Source organism: Mixophyes fleayi, chromosome 4 (genome assembly GCF_038048845.1).
Source record: "Mixophyes fleayi isolate aMixFle1 chromosome 4, aMixFle1.hap1, whole genome shotgun sequence".
Taxonomy (NCBI): domain Eukaryota; kingdom Metazoa; phylum Chordata; class Amphibia; order Anura; family Limnodynastidae; genus Mixophyes; species Mixophyes fleayi.
Window position 1 is genome coordinate 166,608,837 of NC_134405.1, and position 23,115 is coordinate 166,631,951.

At 39.9% G+C, this 23,115-nt stretch overlaps 1 protein-coding gene across 1 annotated transcript in view; it reads right to left on the reverse strand.

The window, feature by feature from the left end:
• COG5 (component of oligomeric golgi complex 5) overlaps positions 1-23,115 on the reverse strand; it is a 295,484-nt gene that overhangs the window by 20,798 nt on the left and 251,571 nt on the right. The window contains exon 19 of the mRNA XM_075208803.1: positions 4,756-4,832. Coding sequence (XP_075064904.1) covers positions 4,756-4,832 — 77 coding nt within the window. The remainder of the gene's footprint in view (positions 1-4,755; positions 4,833-23,115) is intronic.

Consider the following 23,115-nt stretch of genomic DNA (forward strand, 5'->3'; position numbering starts at 1 on the left):
GTGTCCGCCTGCCTCTCCGCCATCTCCTCCTGGATGTCCTCTAGATTCCTCAAACTTAATCTCGCTAAAACCGAACTTATTGTCTTTCCCCCGGCTCATTCCCCCTCCCCTTCCGACCTTTCTATCACTGTTCTCAACTCCTCTATTTCCCCTGTTCCTCAACTTCGCTGCCTCAGTGTCATCCTTGACTCCTCTCTCTTTTGCCCTTCATATTTTCTCTCTCGTTAAATCCTGCCGCTTCCAGCTGCGCAACATCGCACGCATTCGGCCCTTCCTCTTCCAAGATGCCACTAAAGCTCTTGTCCACTCTCTTATTATCTCCCTCTTGGACTTCTGCAACCTCCTCCTTACTATCCTCCCCCGCTCTCATCTCGCTCCGTACTCAATGCTGCCGCTCAGCTCATTTTCCTTTCTCGATGCTACTCTTCTGCCTCCCCCCTCTACCAATCCCTCCACTGGCTCCCCATTCCCTACAGAATGGTGTTCAAGCTCCTTACTCTTACTTTCAAGGCCATCTCCAAACTAATCTCCATTCACGCTCCATCCCGCCCTCTGCGTTCGGCTAATGACCGCCGCCTCTCTTCCCCCCTGGTTACCTCCTCCCATGCTCGCATCCAAGACCGGGCTGCCCCCTCCACTGGAACCAGCTCCCCCGCTCCATCAGAACATTCCCCAACTTGTCCAGCTTCAAACGGGCCTTAAAAACCCACCTCTTCCTTAAAGTCTTCCAGTTCCCCACCTAATTGACCTCCTCTCAGTCTCCCCCCTACCCCCCTCCCACTCCTGCCCTCTCCTTCCTGTCCCCCTCCTCCCTCCCTCCTTATCATTCTCCTCTCCCCCCCTCTCAGGTCTCCGTTCTCCCCCTTTCCTCCTCCTACCATTGCGTCTCTGTCCGTCCTACCCTCCCCTTAGATTGTACACTCCTTCGAGCAGGGCCTCCTCTCCTCCTGTTCTCCACCACCTTAACTCTTCTCTCCAGCTCCTTGTCTCTTCCGTGAGGTCCTCTTGCCCTTCTACCCCTCTCTATACCACGCTGGGGGCGCTCACCTCTTATCTAGCTGTACGTTGAGCTTCCGAGTTACTGTGCTTTTTGCTAACTGTACCGTGCCGTCTCACCCTGTATCGTGTTCTGTCTGTCCCTGTATGGCGCTACGGACACCTAGTGGCGCCCTATAAATAAAAAATAATAATAATAATAATAAAATATCTAATTACGCCGCCCACCAGTCTATGCGGCAAGTTGCCTGTATCATAAGTAGTGCTCATATTTTTCTAATCATCCACCCACCCATAAGAAGGTGTAGTGTTGTATGGCTGTGCCCCACCTGTTCAATCAGGAAACTCTAGCACAAGTCCATGGAGTTAATAAGTAATAAAATAACTTTAAAGTTGGGGTTAGCCTACCATCCCTCCCTCCCCTCCTCCCCAGAGGCTCTGGATCTGCATAGTGTGTTTCATTTAAAGCTGGCTCTTTTCTCCACCTAGACCGGAGAGAGAATGTAAAGTTCTATTTTTCAGAAATATGGTCTTATTACCTACATTGTGCGACAATTGCAAGTGCAGGGTTAGTGGTTGTGGATTTATCAAGCATAAAATAAATCCGGTCTGGTCCATTCTTGTGCTATTACTTTGTTGAGGCCTGGGGAAAGGATCTTAACCAATATCTTAACATAAGTAAATAATGAGGATATTGGCCTGTACAAATAGGGATAGAGTAGACTTGGGAGGTATAATTATAAGTGCCTCCAACATGGATGGGGGAAGTGACCCCTCGTAGCCAATTAATAGTTTTTAGAAGCTTAAGAACATATAAAGTTGTGTGCTTTTGATTCAAGTTCAATGGGCAATCCATCCAGCCCAGTTTCATTTACTCACTTGATTAGTAAAGAAATGTATTATTTAACTTGATATAGGACAGTTAATATTATGATCATTTTGTAGGGGGTTAAAAGATTTATGAATATAAAAAAATATATTTCTGACCATTATCAGAATGCAACCACGAACGGGAAAGACAACATTACATGTGCTGCTTCTGTTAGCAGTTAGTCAACTGGTGGTCAGGGAGTAAATGGAGTAACATGAGAAATAACATTATAATCAATGAGTTCGGATTATGAAAAGTGTCAAATATTGTGAAGATACCGGGTTTTCTGGCCCAATTCTACCCACTTCACTCTGGCTGCCCACCCACAGGTGCCATACTATGCTAGGTAAGTCTAGCCAGTACCTTTTAAGGTACTTATTAGTCACTCAGGCAAAAGCAGTTAGAAAAGTACAACAGTACATTTATTGTAACAAAAACAAATTACTAGAATATTATTTACACACAGTAAATAAATGTCAGGCAGGTTCACCACATTATCTGTCCCTTACACCACTAGCTTAAGGAGTTACAGTCACCTGGCTGTCCTGAATTGCAGAATCCACAGCCCATGGATCTCTCTCAGCTGCATACGTAGTCTCTGATAGAGAAGGGCAACTCTAAAACCAGCACCTTCCGTGATCAAATCCACCAACTGAACATCACCTCCCCACCTGGAGTGGCTCCTTATATCTAGGGTCAAATTTCCACAGTGCTTTTCCCTCTCTGGGAAAACCCCTGACTATCTCTTTAAACATTGGGTGGGTCCTGGATCAGTGGGTTGGAGGGGGGGAGTGGAGATGAGCTGTGTTTCCACAGAAGAAAGGAGGGGGGGGGGAATGAATCCAGCCCCCTCATCTGTAACCTGCACACCACCTGATCTTTACTCCTAACCCACCTGGCTTCAATTTGAGAACAATGCACAACAGCATCACTGAATTAACAACCAACACGTATTTACAATGGGTAACATGGAAGTCTCTTACCGAGGCATGGCTACAATGTCCACTTATCCACATGTAAATAGACACTGCAGTTGTACTCTGTTCAGCTGGGGAACAAAAGCAAGGGCTACAAATGTACATGCTATAAATCACATTTTTGTGAGAAACGAGGGACAGGCTGGTTAGGACCATATTAATACTTTGTTTCACCACAAATATTAAGTTATTTTGTTGATCAATCAAGCTATACTATGTTATATATTTCATGAATTTTGCCCATTTGGATTACAGAATTCAATGACAAAACATAGCACATCACTGTGATTTACACAAAACTCTATGTGGTTCTAATTATTTCTCAAATTCTCTATTAAAAGAGAAAACAATATAGTACAATAAATAATACAAATCTTACATATATTCCAACCATCAGTTATGAGCACAAGATAAAATGTCCCATAAAACGTGTGTTCATTTTAAACTCTGACTCATATACACACAATTTATGAAACTGTTGCCTAGCAGATGTTGTAATGTTGTTGAGTGTGTGAACTTACCAACAGTTATTTCTTTAAAACTAAAAACTGCTCCCTGAAATAGCGGTTTCTATAAACAGCATCAGCAGCAAGAAAGCAATGAACAAAGCAGACTTATTGGGTGCTATAATTGTACATCGGTTTCTTTTTTAGCCTCACTTCCAATACTGTGTGTATTTTAATCTGCAAGATTTATTTGTATCTTACCAAATGTCATGATTGGAAATAAACGAAAAACTGCTCAATAGAGAGACAACTACAAAAAGGATGGTTAAAGGTATTTAGCACAGTTATTTTATTTTCTGTACGGCTTTATTTCATTCAGGAAATAAAATGAGAAAACAAGGCAAATATCCTGCAAGTACAAGATGGACATTAATAAATTAACAAACATATTATGGTACATACACACAGTACTCTAAGTTCCACAGCATGGTGAGCAGCGTGCATTTAATAGGAGTGACTGATGCTATGTTAAACTCATTGGTCCTCATTTAGAGGTAGGAGAAAATGCAGCTAAAGTAATGATGGGCAATCTGATACACTTTGGGTCACGGTTTGGCCCTCTAACCTTAAAAAAGGGCTCAGTAATAAGTTAAAACAATTCATTTAATCAAAGAAAGAGACACCTATCTGTAAGAACTTATCAGCAGGTGTTTTAAACAAATGATACAATGTATAAGAAACATATGTGACAATAAAGTAGCATGGAGCTGGGGGCCGCAGGTGAAGGCTCGCAGAGCTGCCAGTTGCCCATCACTGTCTAGAAGGTGTATTCTCACTTGCACACTATTACCTTTTCTCCTAACTATAAATGACGGCCATTGTATATAGCCACTTTCTTTTTGCAGCGACATATTATACTATACTTTTTCATTTAATCATCACATATTTGTAAGAACATTTTTAAACTTTATCCTGATTATGTTTCTCCAATGCATACTAATATATAAGATATTTTTCATACTGCTTGAGTTTTGTGTCTGACATAAGACATATATTCATAGAATTTATTGAAAAGATATAAGTAGTTATTGATCTGTATAAATAATATCCTGGAAAAAACCTCAGGTTTCTGGGGAAGGAAAAGTTAATAAGAGCACAGTGTAATAAATCCTATAATTTGGGTTGTACCTCAACAGTGAATGCTCTCTGTGTGAATGACTGGGTAGACATATGACACCAATGTGTTGCGTGTATGATCCATTGTTGCAGAGCATATTGTTATATACCGTATATACTCATGTATAAGCCGAGTTTTCCTTCGGGCATCGCATTGCCGGGTAAGTGAAAAATCTCTCTCACACTCACACTCTCACTCTCACTCACACTCTCACTCACACTCACAGTCAGTTAATATTTTTGGCATGTTTTCAAGATATTTATATGGTTAATTACAATGGAAACTTACCGAAATGATCTCAAAAGCCTGTATGACTTTCCAAGATCAGCAACTCTTCTGCACAAGGGAGCCACTGCCAATTCCATCTACAGAAAAAGATATACATGTTTATTCTATAGCATGATAGTGAGTTATTGCATGGAAAACATCAACTTTTCCCACATGATAAAAAGATAATAGCATCAACTAAAAAAAACCAAGGAAAATGGCCACCATTATTTTGCAAAGGACATAGGTTTGCTCTACAATAACTTTTGAAGTAAACATGTCCGATTACACAGACTAACAAAAGATAAAAAAAATCAGCCAATGTGTGCGGTGTCACTGGCCAAACAGCTTGGCCACTCGCACATCAGTTGTCTGTATCAATATTGGACAAATATGCCCGTAAAATGTGGGCCTATTAAGGCTAGGCTACACAGGCGATTTGTCTTAAGACATTAATCTAATAAGAGAGATTGCATGTTTCTTAACGCGTTGATTCCTATTTACTCAGCTACACATGGAATTTTTAATTGTTTTATAGTGCAATGAACTTCTTCAGTCATGCAATGTACAATATATTCACCTTGCATGAATCCTAGTGGATTCATCTGCTATAAATAATTTAGTAAGATGAGCTACTAATCACTAATTCAGAACAATAAACTCATGATTAATATCATCAGATTAAATTGCAAATACAGAATATCGCACCTACCATTATGGTGAACAGTCAGAATCACACTGTGTAGCTTACTTAATTTTTTCCTCATATATAGAACTAGAGAGACAACCCCCCAGGCCCCAATTGTTTTCTGGGAAACAACCTAATGCTCTTCCACTCTGCTAATCTCATAGCTTTTTTTTTTAAACTAAAACATACAATACTATCTAAGCTACCGATTCTGGTAACACAGGTCTTTGGCTCTGTAAAAGTAACCTTCCGATTCCTTTTCTCTTTATCTTCTGCCAAGTCATATAGTCTCTAGAACAAAGTGCTATGCTTACACAGGCAGAACCAGCCCTTCATGTTCAGCAACAATCAGCTAGGTCTATGTCTATGTCTAGGTCTATGTCCTATTTGGCCACACGTGAAAGAATGTAATTACTTCCAATGGAAATCTTGAGCATTCAGTTGATATGACAGCACGAAATACAGCGAAGGATCCTGCTGTCTTTTCCTCGGTTTTACCGGATTCTGTGGATATATTATGTTCCTTAATCAAGAACGTTTCTTCTTATTTGGGGCTGTGGGTGTTTATGAACTTTTATCCAACTGGACTTAAAGGTTCTTAAATAAATCCAGGTGGGTTAACGCACATAGCAATACCGTGGACTTAGAAATGGTGGATTCCCTATTACCTGGACACCCTCCTCCCCCTCATCACATCCAAGGGAATTGAACGGCATCTTCAATGTCACAAAAGCTTGCAAGGGGTTAAAATAAGGAGTTGCTATTCATGAACAGGGATTAGGAAACTCTTTAACCAGTTTAGACCAATGACGCAATTGCATCATTAGATGCAACCATTAGACAATGACACAATTGCATCGTAGCATTCTGGGAATGGGGGGAGGGGGGGCACTTAATCTCTAGGAAATAACAATAAAAGCTGGCAAGTATGGCTTATAGGAACAGAAGACCATGAACATGTGGCCACTGATCAATGTCTATATCGCATGAATAATGTTTTAGTTTGTTTTGAACATTGTTGCTTTATTTTTCATATTTTGTCGATTTAGTTGCTCCATCTAAGTCAGCATGTTTCCCAATGTATTTGAAGGAAATAAAAACCTTATTGTATTGGACTACCTGAGGTCAAAGTCATTAGTAGACCAGCAGTGATTTTCAGCTAGCAATTTGAGTTTTATTTGCAAAATTAATGAACATCACTAAATTGTAAGTTATATGGAGCACGGCCCTCCGTACCCATTTTGTATGTCCCTGTTTTATACATGCATCCACTATCTGTGGCACCTTACTAATCAAAGTCAATAACTACTCAATAACAAAGTCACTACTCACTGTGCTTTATATCTGCTGTAAGCATTACAAGAAAGTATAACTTACTGACCAGTAAATTGCATTAAAGATTACATGTTGTCTACATACAGTGGAGGAAGAAATTTGTGGTCTGAACCAATATCACTGAGAACGCATTCATGAGGTTCCATCACTGAAGCACTCTGTGATTAATATTAGTTCTAATAATAATAATAATAATAATAATAATAATAATAATAATAACACTTTCATTAAAATGCATTCATTCCAACATTTTAGATGACTTAATACAAATACATTGCTTTAGAATTTGTTATGATTTTTTACTTTATTTATGAGCTTTGTTATCATACCAACATTTAAAAAAGCAGTGAAATACTAGGTCAACCAGTGAAATAATTTTGAAGGATTTGAGATTAGATTATAATTGGTAGCACACCCGCTCTGTGAATTTATTTTATACCAATATCCTGTTAGTAATAATGTATCAATAAAGAAATAATTTTGGGCATATTAAATGGATCAATTAGTGCTAATGCTAAAGCAGCAATTCCACATAGAATATATATTTTATTTAAACAGAAATTAAATACCTTTTAAGCATGCATCCGCATGCTAAATTTCGTAATAAAAGAATAAAAAATGAGGTGAGCAATAAAGACTGTGAATGGGGATGTGTTGGGGTATTTTTATTTCAAATAAAATTATTTTTAAACTCATGTGTGTGCGCGCATGTTTTATTTCCATTGTGCACTACAGGTAGTGCACCATGCACTTGTGGTTCTCCAAGTGCCAGCATGTCCTGGCAGCCATGGGTATGCCGGTGCTTGTAGTAACATAAGCACCAGCATGCCCAAACACTTAATGGTAGCCATTGTATGCTGTGATCAATAGTGTACCAGGGACAAAATGTTTTTTATAATTTAATTCATTATCATTACCCCCCAGGGGCATGGAAAGAAACCTAGTGCTTTTCAGCACAGAGTGGTGAAACCTAGGGAGGGGACCTGCATTTTTTTTCCTGACTGAATCTCCCTGGGGGATCCAGCCCCATGCGGACCATCCTGGGATTGGTTTGGCATTAATGCAGGGGGACCCAATGCTATAGTGCCACCAGCCCAGCTAGCACACACTAGTGCTGGTATCTGTAAATTCGGTGGGATCCCATGTTTTTGTCCTAGGCTGGCAGCACCAGGGCCGGTTAAGATTTGTAGAGGGAGGGCACTTTGTTTTTTCTTTTAATTATTGTTGAATTAATTGCCTAACAGGGATGCCCACAGCAGTGCAGTGATAAATTAAGTGATGTCACTGAAGAGGCGGGACACAGATTCTAACACAAATTGTATGTAAATGGCCACCCTTTGTTGATTCTCAATGATGAATTTGTGGCTCAACATGATTTAACCCTTGCATGCGACAGAAAATTTGCAAATACTTAAATAAATTACCATCCATGAATCAGGACTGAGTGGGGCGTATGTGGGGCGTATGTGGGGATTACCTTTTCTGCTATATAGCTGCTCCGACTTTTGGTTGCGTAGACTACATCTTTGTATTTGTGAATTAGCAGTTCCACCATTTTGTGAGTGGCAGCGATCTCACTCCATAATAGTGCTGAATCTGCAGCTAACCACAGGATGTGATGACATACCATGTCTGTATGCGCAAGTAACACGTCCATTAAGGCTTCTGCCTTAATCGCTGTAATTTCATTACTTTGTGTTGGTATACACGAGAGGTATACGAACACCGTTGCTATAGCATTATACGTAACCATTTCCTATGTTAGATAAGTAGATTGCAAAATATTTTACATTTTTACAGTAAATCAGAGTCCAAAAGTCTGGCCACCCCTGCTTTAATGCATTAGACCATTTTAATCGGAGTGCCAATAAATTATCCCCATATAATTCTTTCATTAAAAGTTTAAATATGACCGATACGTTTTTAATAGTCCCCCTAGTGGATAGTGTTTTTCATAAGGACATCCAATAAATTCAGCACTCCACCCCCAAACTGTACCATTAAAACATGGCAAAGCTGCAAATATTTTTTTTAAAGCTGTCCTAACGGTATATTTACTAAACTGCAGGTTTGAAAAAGTGGAAATTTTGCCTAATTCTAGTTATCATTTATTTAGTACATTCTACAAAATGACAGCTAGAATCTGATTGGTTGCTATAGGCAACATCTCCACTTTTTCAAACCCGCAGTTTAGTAAATATAACCCTAGAGTCGCCATACTCCGTTTAATCTTTTTCAAAAGATTTTAAATGATTCTGCATATAAAGCTGGCCTACCTTAGCTGTCTCATAGCAGCTCCATAATTCATCCCCCTCAATTTTTAATAATTTTGAGCATTTTCCATTATGCTACAGGGGAGTTTAAGGATCTATGTCTATATAATGCAAATTCAAACGTGCCGTGTTCCATATATACAAACTGCCTGTATTGAGAGGTGTACCTTAACTCCTGTACTTACCCATTAATAGCATCTACAGGTGTGTATGTCTAGAGTCCACTTGGTGCACTAAGGTATTTTGTAGCATATTATCCTGAGAAACGCCACCCAATGAGGCAGTGACGCTAATTGAGAAGCATAGTAATATGACCAGAGACTGAGTAGCATGAGACCCCCCAGACAGTTTAGATCTTAAGTATTTAATTTAATTTTGTTTTTCAGCCCATACCAAAGATAACATATGCTGATGTATTTTTACAAAAAAATGTAAAGGTATTTTTTTCCATACATGTACTTTATGCTTGATGTATTTAATTAAAAGCTGGATATTTAATTAAATATAGATGATTATTAGATACCCAAAATACTTTCATGTAGTGGCCCTGTGTAAACAATGCTGCTGAGAGACTTTTTGAGGAATACTACCACAGATCAGGAAAATATTAGACTTAACCATTCAGGCAAAGATTTTATATTGCCACACAGTAGCTTAGTGGTTAGCACTTCTGCCTCACAGCACTGGGGTCATTAGTTTAATTCCCGAATATGGCCTTATCTGTGTGGAGTTTGTATGTTCTCCCCGTGTTTGTGTGGGTTTCCTCCGGGTGCTCCGGTTTCCTCCCACACTCCAAAAACATACTAGTAGGTTAATTGGCTGCTATCACATTGACCCTAGTCTGTCTGTGTGTTAGGGAATTTAGACTGTAAGCCCCAATGGGGCAGGGACTGTGTGTTCTCTGTACAGCGCTGCGGAATTAGTGGCGCTATATAAATGATGATTACGGTAAGGATCTCTGCTCATTTCTCTGTGCATCTCTATGGAGAGCGAGGCAAAATAAGCGAAGATTTCTTGTCTCCATGGACTTGTCTCCCCCATTATGTGCAAATGGCAACTAGCGGTAGCATTATTTTTATGCTATTAAGCCATATTACAGTGCATCAATACATAAGTTATATAGTTTACTGAAACAAGATAAGGCTATTATGCTTTATGCAATTAGTCAACAAGAATTTGTTTAGATGGACATTTAAAATCTATTCTAAATGGCATGACAGCCCATGTTTTGGGCTCCAGATCATAGGTTAAGAACTATTGCTATAAATGCAGATACTGCATGCCCTGTACCAATTTCCTGAATGCCAGCAATATCCCAGACTCTCTGGAACCAGGAGTCTGGGACGTTACCAATTCTCAGCTAAGCTGTTCTTTTATTTAAACACTTGATTTTTTTGGGGTAGCTGGATTGCCTGTTAACCAATACTAGTTCTCTAAGTAGTCTTATCGTCTTACTATTTGACAAAAGGTTTTATAATGAACAGGCTAAACTCATGTGGTTTCATTTAATGTGAATTAAAATGTCAGATAAATGTCAATTAATTTTTGATTGACCCACAGAATGCAGGTCAGACCGATTAAGCACAGTAAAAAGGTTACAACTGAAACAAATACAAAGAACAAAGACTTGGGTTCAGTCAGTGAACAGAAACAGAGGAAATGCAACAGATTGAGAGAAAAAAAGAAAAAATACTGATAACAGAGTTTAAAGTGTAAAACTGGTAAACAATATACTTTCCGATCACAGCGGGACGATTATTTAAATTACTATTAACAAAGGTGTTTCTACTTCAAGAAACATTTCTGCAGCTGCATCTCGGTGACACAGTAATGCTTTGTAAATGGAAATTGTAACAGAGAACTGTTAATCCCATGTATGTTTTAATAAATTTCAGAAAGTTAAATATAATTGACCATTAAAAAATCAACCCTCAGGTCAAGGCACGTATGACTCTCCCCTCTTTTACTCTCTGGTTTCTTGTAACCCCTTAGTTTAGAGGTAACAATAAAATACACTGATTACTGCCCAAATTTGTTGAAGTGCTGCCACAGGAGACCTTGCACTCATGGTCACATACATGTCAAGATGTGGGCATGCACATGCCAACTAGGCAATGAGCACTGTAAATGGCAGCAATAGGGGGAGGCTATTTCACCGTCTCAACCTCTGTAATCCTGGCTCAGAAAAACTTAGGGGAGAATTCACCCATATTTAGTGATTGCCTGCTGATAATTTGTTAGCAGATTTTAGGACATAGAAGATGGGGAGGTTGGCTGTTAAAGTGTGCCAATCTCACCCCCCCTGAATCCAAAATAATTGGCGACATCCTCATTGTAAAAAGGCAATTTCCTATATTACAGAAGGGTGCTCCCGCTTAATTGTAGTCTGTTGATTATTTTTTTGACCAGCAGGCAAAACAGAACATTACAGCAAATAGAAGAGGGGGAGAGGCTCTAAAAACCCATTTAAACAGGGGAGTTCCATCTTTCAAATAAGGGTGGTTCTAACTACTGCCTGCTGATCATTTTTGATTTGCAGGGAATAAATGACAATGAAGTAGATCGGAGAAAGGATGTACAAGTAGAAATGGCAGCACCTTTGCTGGCTATAGCAGTGTGCTGGGGGATTTTTCTCTGGGTTTGTTTCTTTCAGGATAACCCCACCCTTTCAAGCACCTGCTATGAGCCTATAAATTGATTGAGCAACTTCCACTTCTGTATGGTTCTAACTACTGCCTGCTGATCATTTCTGATTGTCATGGAATAAATGACAACGAAGTAGATAGGAGAACGGATGCACCACTGCCTCTGAATTAAAATAAAGGGTGTTTGACCAACTGCTTTGTAAGGCAAATATTAAAAATATTCATTGTGTCACTTTTCAAAAACTACCGGGCATTCTAGTCTTTGGTTATAGAGAGACCAGTGGCATTTCCTAAAAATGCATTCTTCTGAAATAAACGTGGTATGATGAATGTATGTATTGCACAGAAAAACTACAGATATTAAAGTCTGGATTTACCAAAATCGCATACAGGATGTGAGAATATTCTGTAAAATAGAGGGAACGGAAATCATTCATAAAAAGTGGTATCTATCCGTCTACCTGGAGCTGTAACACGTCTTTAGGATTAGCCTTCTTTGTACTTCATATTCTATAATGTTATAACATAGACAGTTTTCCCCATCTTCTTATGCAGAGTAAAGTGTTGACATTATTTTGTTAACAGCACAATAAAGTTTTATAAAATGTACATAATCTGGTCAGGTTTTTTACATATATATTTTTCCAACTAAATCAGCAATCCACAAGTAGGAATTATCTTGTCTGACAGAAAAAAGAACGACTGTTGAAATATATGGGAAAAAAAACTTACTTTATTTAGGGTGTAGGATGTTGTATTTTGTCCTTTTTTAGTCCTTAACAATATTTTTAATAGAATATGATCTAAACTGTATAACTATTCAAAACACAACATTTTGTTATGGTTACAATGGAGGCGGTATTTAAATCCATTGAACACAAAATTAAACTGAAAATAAAAATGTCATTTATTTGAGCAAAAACCTCAGTATGCCTTTGCAGAACCCCTCAGTTTCCAAATTAATGTCTCCTTCAGTTTGTGTGTTACTACTTTACAGACCTTTAATTTTCCACTCTTTATATACCAGTGGTGGGCAAAAGGCAGCCTGATCAGCCTTCCCCTGTGGCCCCCAGCTCGGTGTCCCCCATTCTGGCAAACACATATAACAAAGCAGAGAATAAGAGTGAATGGGAGTAGCCGCTTCCATGTCACATGACCTCCTATGCACACTGCAGGATGGTCAGGCCGCACAACTAATCATAAGAGGAGGAGAGTTTAGAGCATCCTGCACCACATTGCTCTCCCTCCTTCCTCTGCGGGCTCTGACTGTCCATTTAGTGTTTTTAGGCAGGTAGGGAGGTGTAAGTGGAAAGTGGAGGCGTGAGTGGCATTGGGGGAATGCAGGGGCGAACGCAGGATTTAGAAGGGGGGGTTTCCGCCCCCCCGGGAAAAAAAAAAATATTGCAAGAGGGAGCAGCTCCATTTCGGCGAGTCTGAATTCTACAGCAGCCGCGGCACTGTCAAGCAGCATCCGCGGCAGTGCTGTATTATACTACAATACAGCACTGCCGCGGACGCTTCTTTGACAGCGCCGCGGCTGCTGTACAGTTCCGTTGGTTCGCGGAGGGGAGGGGTTTCTGAAGAACCAGAAACCCCCCCTGCGTGCGCCACTGGAATGGTATGGGAAGGACTGAATGGCAAGTGGAGGAGATTCAGAATACATGTGAGATTTGAGGGTATGTGTGGGCATTTTGTGGCAAGTGGGAGTATGAGACACATGATGGCCTATTTTGGAGCAAGTGGAAGTTTGTTTAGGGGCTGTTTTTTTTTTTTATTCTTCAAATTAAGGTCCTTTTGAAGGTTGAAGGGCTGCACATGTGCCCATCACTACTCTATCCATATTGAAATATTGGGAGAACATAATATATAAACCAACAGTCTATTGGTTTGTATTTCAACTGTAAACATGGTTATGTTGTTTTAATAGAAGTGCAATACAATGTCCATATATTTAAGTGGTTGCTTTTCGATAGGACAAAGTAAATTTATTTTTACCGCTTACTACCTTTACATAAGAATGTCTTAATTCCAGCTTACCTAAAAATTTTACGTAAACCTGCCATTCTCCCAATATTAGTAAGGCAGGGGTCACCCAGGGTCAGAGTTAGGGGAGAATTGGGACAAACTGAGCAAATTAAATACTTTAAATATGTTTTCTCCTACTGCCAATTGCTCCTCTCTCCCTGCCACTCCTCCATGAACTCCGATTGTTTGTTAGATGCATTACGTAGGACCCAGCAGGAGGCAAGAAGCAAGTTTTCTCTATGGAAAATCAAAATAGAAAAAGACAGGGAGAGAAAGCCTGCATATTACACTAGGCACCATAAATGGCTCTGTATATTTGACGTGACACCAATATGGCACAAGTTTGTAAAGTTGATGCAGATAGTATTCAGGTTTGTGCATTATTAGGTACAAGAAATGGTTATGGTTGTATACCTGGCACCAGATAGGTTTCCATTAGGCAGGGATCTGTGAAGCCATCACATGCGTTGAATGAAGAAAAAGGCACCAATATCTTACAGGGTTGTAACAATTACAGACAAAAATTCCCTAGAACACTGCTATAATCAGCAAAGGAGATGTTATGCAGAATTCTCAGTTGCACACATTTGCAAATGTATGGTAAGCCACCTGCCACGTCACTGCGCTTTTGCTAATAGGGTTGTCTTCACTCTAAACAATGAGAGTCCCTATTTTTGGATCATACATATATGTGTTTTTAAATTGAGAGCTAACTTACCAAGAGACATCCCAAACTCCTCCAAATGGCAATACAGCAACCAAACTCTCCATTAGCTAATGATGCCAAACATTCCTCTCAAGCTAACAAAACAGGGAAATTTTTCTCTGTATTTGTTCCTTTATGGATATCCCCACTCTTTCAAGCACCTGCCATGAACCTATAAATTGATTGAGCAACTTCCACTTCTGTTCTGTAGGGTTGTAACAATATAAACCATTACGTTTCGCAAATAAATGCTTTACAGAACTTTAAACAAGCAATATACACTATCTTTCCAGTTTTATTATCTATTTCTTTAAGGAGAATTTAAACAGCCCCTTAGGGTTTCAGGCAGCACCCCTATTCCTTCCCCCTTCCCTAGGAGACACTATCTCAATGCCCACACTTGTCTCTAAATAATATTACTAAACAAGCGACCATCAGTTATCCAATAAAAGCACATACGAGTATTTATTTACTAGGCGAGTTTTCAATTAGACTATATTTATTTTTTAACAAACACAGAATATTTACCCAGCTGCCTGAAATAATCAGAGTGTAAACTGAATTTTCAAGGTGACATTCTCTGGTAATTGTGTCTGGATTAAGGGAATAAAAACTAAATCAGGTCCAAACTATACCTCAGAGGGAATGTATTGGATAGATGGATTGAAACACGCATGCATAAGATGGATGAGCTGGTGAAATTTATTCATAGTATTATTTTACAGATGATAGCAAGCTTTCAATGTCACATATATTGGGTACACATATAAATAAGAGCACAATGTAAAATTAAAGCTAAGATAATTAATACATTTTCTTGATCAATTTGGAGGTCACTAAGCTTTTTACATATCGTATGATGTTACAGAAAGAAACAACAGAGAACATACCTAATTTACAAGAAATAAGTTACAGCTAAAATTGCTACATATGAAAAATAAAAGAACACTAAGGGCCTCAAGTAGAGCTGGCCGTACAACTTTTTTCCCTGTAAGATACATCGTGTGGATGCACACCATATGCAGAATGATGGCAGACAGGCTGAGTGGAGTAAAGGCGTGTTTTAATAAGTGCAACATATCTAAACGTGGAATCACATTAGGAAGTGTATATCTTGCTGGTACAGTGGGTCTGGTAATAAGGTATGCAGTGATGTTTGCATATTTGCTTTTCCAGCTGATAGTACTTAATCTATTAGTCATGGCTATAATATCAATTCATGGCCATTTATTTGAATTATATATTTGTCATTTCCATTTTGACTACTGCAGGAAAGAAGATTCTCAATGGATTTCTAAAGGGGTAAACAACAAATATGGAGATGTTCATATTTAAGAACATTTTATATTGAAAACACACATTTACCAATTACTGTCAATACACTACTCTTGTGTATAGGGGTCAAAGTGGTCTGGTATACAGTGGGTGCCAGTGCTATTTTGATTTAAAAAAATTCCTTCATAAATTGTTGCAACAGATACAGACACTGGCAACAAGCCCATCTGCAACCCAGGTGATACCTACTAAGGTACATAAACACACCATTTCTACAAACCAGCTGATGATGTTGAGGCCTATATGATTGTCTTTGAGAGGGAGGCCCGTCATTGAGAGGGAGGCCAAGAAGGAGAACAATAAACAGATGTGGTCGCTTCCTATTTGAAATGTGAGCCACAGAAAACCTATTACAATCTGAGTGAGCAAGAAACCAAAGATTACATAACCGTGAAAGGCAATATCCTGGCCATGTTGGGAGTCACAACAGTTGTTCGAGTTCCCAGGACCGGACTGGCCATCTGGCACTTCTGGCAAATGCCAGAAGGGCCGATGGCCAGATGGGCCGGTCCGCCGAGCAGAAACACTCTGCACACTGCTCGGCGGAGGGAGAATCAGTGAGAGCCGCCTATGCGATCAATCACATGGGACGGCACCTGTCACGTGGTGCCGTCCCATGTGATTGGTCGCATAGGCGGCTGTCACTGATTCTCTGTCTGCCGGGGAGCGCACAGAGTGCTGCTGCTGGATGTAAAAAGGTAAGTGTCTGTGTGTGTAAGTAATAGTGGGGCAAACTGGGGCAAACAAAAACAAAGGGGGGGCAAACAAACAGTGGGGCAAACTAGGGCTAAAACAAAGTGGGGCTAACAAACTGAGGTAAACAAACAGTGGGGCAAACTGGGGCTAAAACAAACAGTGGGGCAAACTGGAGCAAACAAACAGTGGAGCAAACAGTGTGTCTAATAGTGAGGCTGTGGGGCCCCATGTTGCTATAGTGTGCGTGTGTGTTTGGCCATGTTCATATAGTGTGCGTGCGCAGTATTTTAATATAATATGTGAGGGAAGGGAGGATCTTAATATAGTGTGGGAGGTAGGCTATTTAATGGTGGAGTGTAGGTGGGGGCTAATTATTTAAGGTCAGGTGAAAGAACCTTTCATTTAATGCTGGGGTGGGCTATCAATTGAATATGGGGCTGATTTTGGGGAGGAAGGGCTATTTATTAAATGTGAATATGAATTATTTGTTGGGGATGGTTGTGGAAAATGGCTATATTTATTAAACTTTAATGCTATTTAATTTATTGCTGGGACTGTTTGGAGGGAGGGAAATATGTTTTGAGTAAATTGGTATACTGTTAATTAAATGTTGGGGCTGGTTGGAGGGAAATAGGTCTACTTATTAAATGTGAATATTTTTATTATTTTGGGGTCTGGAGGGAGGCCTAATTATAAAATGTGAGTGTTATTGTTTTAACACCGGGGCTGGTTGGAGTTTTCTAAATCTCATGTACCCCATTTTTTTCAAAATAGGGCATCCAATATTCCAGGATCAAGACAAGAAAGAACTGAGCTAAAGAAACCAGCTGCTACAAGTTGTGAAAGTGAGTAAGACAGGTAGGAGAGAGCAGGACAATCTGCCAACTGTCCTGAATCTGGTGGGGCAGTCCTGAATTTGGGTGACTGTCTTACATAGTCAGGATTTGGTTTGACTGCAAGGACAGTTGGGAGGTATGTCCCGCTTCATTACGTACTGCTTGTGAAGGCAAAGCTGTGTGCTTCTAACAGTAGTGTACACAGTATTGCCTGTGTATTTGTCTAAAATCATAACCATGTTACATAATAGGGTCCTGCTGTCTTAAATACCCCGGGCCACCTGTGCCTTAATGCAGCTCTGGTTAGGGGAAGGGAACTGATAGCTGCTCTCAGTTCCCGGACAGGACACAGCCTGCAGCAAGCTGAGATTTTGTAATCTCACCCTTATGGATGTCAGCAGCACCAGAAGCATAGATAAATGTAAAGTTTTATTATAATGTATGTATCAATGCCCCATGTTGGCCACACCCACAACACAATGCGGCCACGCCCTTTTCGGCACACAATTTCTTTCATGCTTGAACTGAGGTGGGCCTGTGTATTTTAAATACCAGGGCTGATTTTTAGTCCCAGTCCGGCCCTGGTTCCACATGTGCATAATTGGGCCAACGTTGAATGACAGCCAGCTCGCTACAGATGCATGTACTCATCCATCTTCCAAGTAGCAGCTGAAGCCAGAGGATTCTCTTCTAGCCCTGATAATGGAAAGATATGTATTGAAAAAGCACATCAATGCTATCCCTGTACAGATTCAGAGGTGGACTGGAAAATGAACAGACATAACTGGGCCTGGAGCTTTGTTTGTTCCTGGGGGGTAGATGCCCTGAATTCTTGGTAGCATAAGAGAGAAGGATGTTCAGAGGTATTCAATGTATTTAAAGTTGAGGCTATGCCCAAATGGCAATTTAAAATAAGACAGAACTCCCATGACAGGACAGGAGGGTCCAAACCAGTGTTTTCTCGCTGTTAGGGTCTAGATAATATTGCAGCAAATTATCCCCAAACCGTTTAACCTCAGAAGCGTGATACTGCAAGTCATCAGTTGCTGTATGCCCAGCAGGTGTGAATTGTCTCTGCTGTAAAAAGGTCGATGTTAGTGTGCCCAGTGAAGATAGATTGCACAGGATATCCTCTCACACATGCTGGTTTTGTTAACAGAAGTTAAATACTTTCTCACTGTATGACTATAATATGTATACATGGTGACATTAAGGATTAATCTACTGATCCGATTTCCATAAAAACACACAAGAGAACAAAGAAGCATGAGCAAGGGGTAGTTCAGAACAGTGTGCATAATGTTATGTGTCAATTTCCTCTGCCTTGGGAGCTGTGGAATGCTGCAAAGATGTCATCAAAGAATCATATATAATGACTTTCCCTTGAGGCCACAAAGGCTAGAGACAGAAAGTGACAGAAACAGAAAAAATAACTTCTGAGCCCACTGAAAGCCTTTCCTTAGTGATATTACCTGGAAAATAAGAATATTCTTGTCCTGAGCAACCCATTCTAGAGGTAAAGGTGTCACATGATAATTTAGGATGGATCAGTTGAGGGATCCAATTCTAGCCAGGGAAAATACTAAGGAGGTAAATGGAATGCCAGAAGAGTCTGTAGAAGATATATCATTCCACATATGACTATAAGTAATGGTATTTTGAATAAGGTTGATAAACTGGTAAAGTGAGGTCAAATCATTGAACAACATCTTGTGCCTCAGTCTTATGTATAGAATGTTCTTTATATAATCCATCATCATGTTCTGGGTGGGCAACAATGTCTCTATAAAACCAAAGAATAATCCCTAAAAAGGGTATTTCTGGCCTGGTTTACACAAGTATTTTATTTTGAATCCTATAATAGTATAACCCTATAGACAATAGGGATAAAACTAAGCGCTAATTATGATTAAATCCCAATCACAGGGGAATAAAAATAAAATAAAATAAATAAATAGATATATATTCTGTTGACAAAATCAACGTTCACACACTTCAGAGGGGATACACGCAGCTACTCATCAGGAGTTGTGATTAAACTTCATACCAATTGGAAACAAAACGAAAAAAAGAGAGAAGCGCAAGTATATCTTCTATAGTAAAATAACACCATAAAACCTGTATTGACATATAGGCTTAAAATGTATTACAAAATAACAATATAATAAAAAACATAAAATAAACTATATTCACATGCAAATAAGTAGGACCAGCTTGGTTATAATGAATTGCATTCAGAAAATGATTACCTATAGTGCACTTATAGGGAAAAATATATCCAATGTTAATTATCTCTGAACTAACATCTGGATTATTGTAGCGTTGTACAGAATTGAAGGACCATTCACACTTACTGAAGATCACAATCACTTAGATATCCACTTAATCTGTTTTATGGTGGTATTTTACTCTAGAGAGGATATACTTGCGCTTCTCTCTTTTTTTTGTTTTATTTTAAATCCTGCCTAGAATGTCAACTTATGGCAATGGCAATGCATTTCTGTAGTCCGATGGTTTCCTTTCTTATTATGAAGGTGTCCTACAAAATGATTTCTATTCATTTAGTTTGTTAAATCTGCTAGAGGGCACCAACATTTCATGGAAGCTCTCAATTACACTACCAACTATGCTGAAAAAAATTCAGCCATGAAACCCCTTGTCTAAATGCATAACAAAGGAGCTAGTCCACATATTTTCCTTTGCAAGGGAGTGAGCAGGACAGAGGTAGATAGGACAATGCAAAGTCTTAATTGGGCCTGCAGCTTTGTGGTTCCTGGGGGGAAATATTTCCATTACAAGCATACCCAAAGAAATAATGACTGACCAGGATACACCCTTTATGTCTAAAGATATTAAAAAGCTGTTTAAAATATTAAAAACAATTTACATATGTCAATATATATCCACCAGATGGATTAATAGAAAGATTTAACAAAACCTTAAACAGTATACTAAGATGGGTGTTGGAACAGTACAGTCAATACTGAGATTATTTGTTACTAAGGGTGTGCACCGGCCACTTTTAGTGTTTTGGGTTTTGGGTTCTGATTAGCTTGAGGTTTTGGGTTCTGATTTGTTTTGCCAAAACATCCGACGAAAGGTTTTGGTTCTGATTTATTTATAAAAAAGCATAAAAAGTGCTAAAAACCAGTTTTGTGTTTTTTTTTTCCACTCCTACGCTATTATTAACCTCAATAACATTCAATAACAATCATTTCCACTAATTTCCAGTCTATTCTGAACACCTCACAATATTGTTTTTAGGCCCAAAGGTTGCACCGAGGTAGCTTGAGCACATAATGCCAAAAAAAGAGGTACAAGATGGAATTGTTCTGGGCCCTCCCTCCCACCCCTACCGAGATTCGACGCGAGACTTGGACGACAGAGCCTCGTTTTCAATTTTTTGCCCGCCGGAAATATCCGAACAGTGCTCGGATCCCGTTCGGATCCGCACTGTTCGGGTGGGCTCGGATTAGCGGAATCCGAGCCCGCTCATCTCTATTTATTACCCTATTTAATGTGTGCTAGAAGAGAAACATCCCAAAGTTCCACAGATTTCTCTCCATTTCAGTTTGTATATAGTAGACATCCACCAGGTCTATTTGAATTTTTTAAGAAAACATGGTAAAATTAAGCCACGACCCACAAAAGTGTAGTGGTTCATTATGCTAACACAGAATTGTTCGAGAACATTTACAAGAGACTAATGAGATGGGTTTATATCCTGGGAAACACAGTTATAGTAGTGGTTTCTATGGCTCAAAATAACGTTGTGCAAAGTAGCATTTGAGATAAATTAATGGGTTAGAAAGGTAATTTATAAAGTATTCCAACAAAGTAAAAGGAAGTCCATTCAAATGTATCATGTAAAATGTATTAATCCTTGGAAGGATCAAGGAGTTCATGAATTTCCTGGTACGACAGTTACATCTACTGCAGCAAAAGTTATGGTGGCTGACTTTGTCTCTATGCCCCAAAAGCAAGTATTAAAAAAACAGGTAGAGAGAAATTGGGAGGTATTCGCCAAGTTACCCAAACATACAAACATAATAAAGCATGATGTGATAGCAAAGAGCAAAACTCAACAAGACAATCCTTAAACACAGGGGTGTAACTGGCAGCCGCCGGGCCCCATAACAATTTTTTTCGAGGTATGGGGGGGGGGGGGGGGGGCCTGGCAATGAGAATCTACTAACCATTTCATAGGGGCCAGCACATGCAAACTGGAGCCCTGTTTGGACTACTAGTTACATCACAGTATAACTGTGCGCATATTCAGAAGAGCTGAAGCAGGTGGCCTATCGAATGGTTGGAGACACATTCCAGGGCCCCATAGCAGCCACATGGGCTGCCGATGGCAACAGTTACAACCTTGCTTAAACCTTAACGCATTTCAGAGGGCCATAAAAAAAACCTATTTCTGAGGAGGCCAAGTAAAACAGTAAAAGTTAGAACGAGGTTACAGAGTAATCTCACAATAGATAGCCATATGTTGCTAACTTCAAAGTCTGATGGATGGCTGTGATTTTGCATTGCTTTCCAGAAGTAAAATAAAGTACCTACATTTGATGCACATTACATACCGAGGGTAGATGAACTGCCTGACCTCAATAAAACATAATGGCATATACCAGAAATAGAGAAAAAAAACCTCCCATTTTCACCCCAGACGACTTGATCCAAAATACAGTGCTACCCTGTGAGTTGTGTCGAGCACCTGCTCTGTTAGAGAATGATGGAATGTGTCTACAGTGCCCACCACAGATACACCTCTGTGTATTTTGATGATGTGGTCATGTTTAGCCCTAATTGGTATTGGAGGACCCAACTTCCTTAAGTTAAATGAATGTTAGTCTCCAGAAGAAAAGCTGGCATAACTGCAAACCACACAAACAGGTAATATTGGTTTAAAAAAAAAATACCAATGTCTGAGGTATAGCATTCTCGGCCTTTTGGCTAAGATCAAGTGCAGTTGTGGCAGAGATGCACTTGGTCCTCTGGCCAGGGGCTGGGATTGCTGCTTTGAAAGCCTGGGACAAATGTGCCTCCGGGAGTGGCGACACCGGGGGTGCCATAAATCACTGGTCATAGAACCTTAAACACGTGATTAGATTGGCACCCACTTTCTTTTAAGCACTCGCTCTATTCTTTGCCCCGGCCTTATGGCTGGGCGAGAAAATTTTTATACCAAGCCCAGCCATTAGGCTGGGGCCGTACCCACTCGGCACTATTTATTTTTCTTCATGTTTGTCACTTTTTCTTTTGTGTTCACGTTTCTGGATTTTATTGGGTACAGGTAGGCCCTTTTGGGCTCCTGTCCCTGAGACGATCATGGGGAGGTTGTGTGGCCCTTAGGCTCCAGCCTCCCTGAACACCTACGTAGGTCCTCCCCTTAGGGGGTGGACTAGTTGTTGAGCCCTGGGTGAAGCTTCGGTGGATCCCAGGGGCTAAAAGGGACCCCCCTAGCCTCGCAGCGAAGGGGGTCTGACCCTTGCCCCCTAAGGGACCTTTTTGGTTCCGGGGATCGGGGACCAGGGCCCTTTATTTTTAAAGAAGGGGCCAGTACCGTACCCCTTGTGCACTTTTTTATGGTTTTACACCTTTTTTGGGCACATTGGGTTTTTGATTGCACGTTCCCAGGCTTTCAATAAAAAAAAATAAAAAAAAATAAATTGGTAGAGGATTGGTTATGTCAATGTGTGTCTCTAAGTTATGTTATTTTATGCGTGCATAAGAGGTAATGTACACCCTATAGTAAAGTATTATGGATATAGAAGGCACCTCTGAGTTCCATGACCTGTATGAAACCAAGCGACTGCAGGATGCAAATGCTAATTAGAGT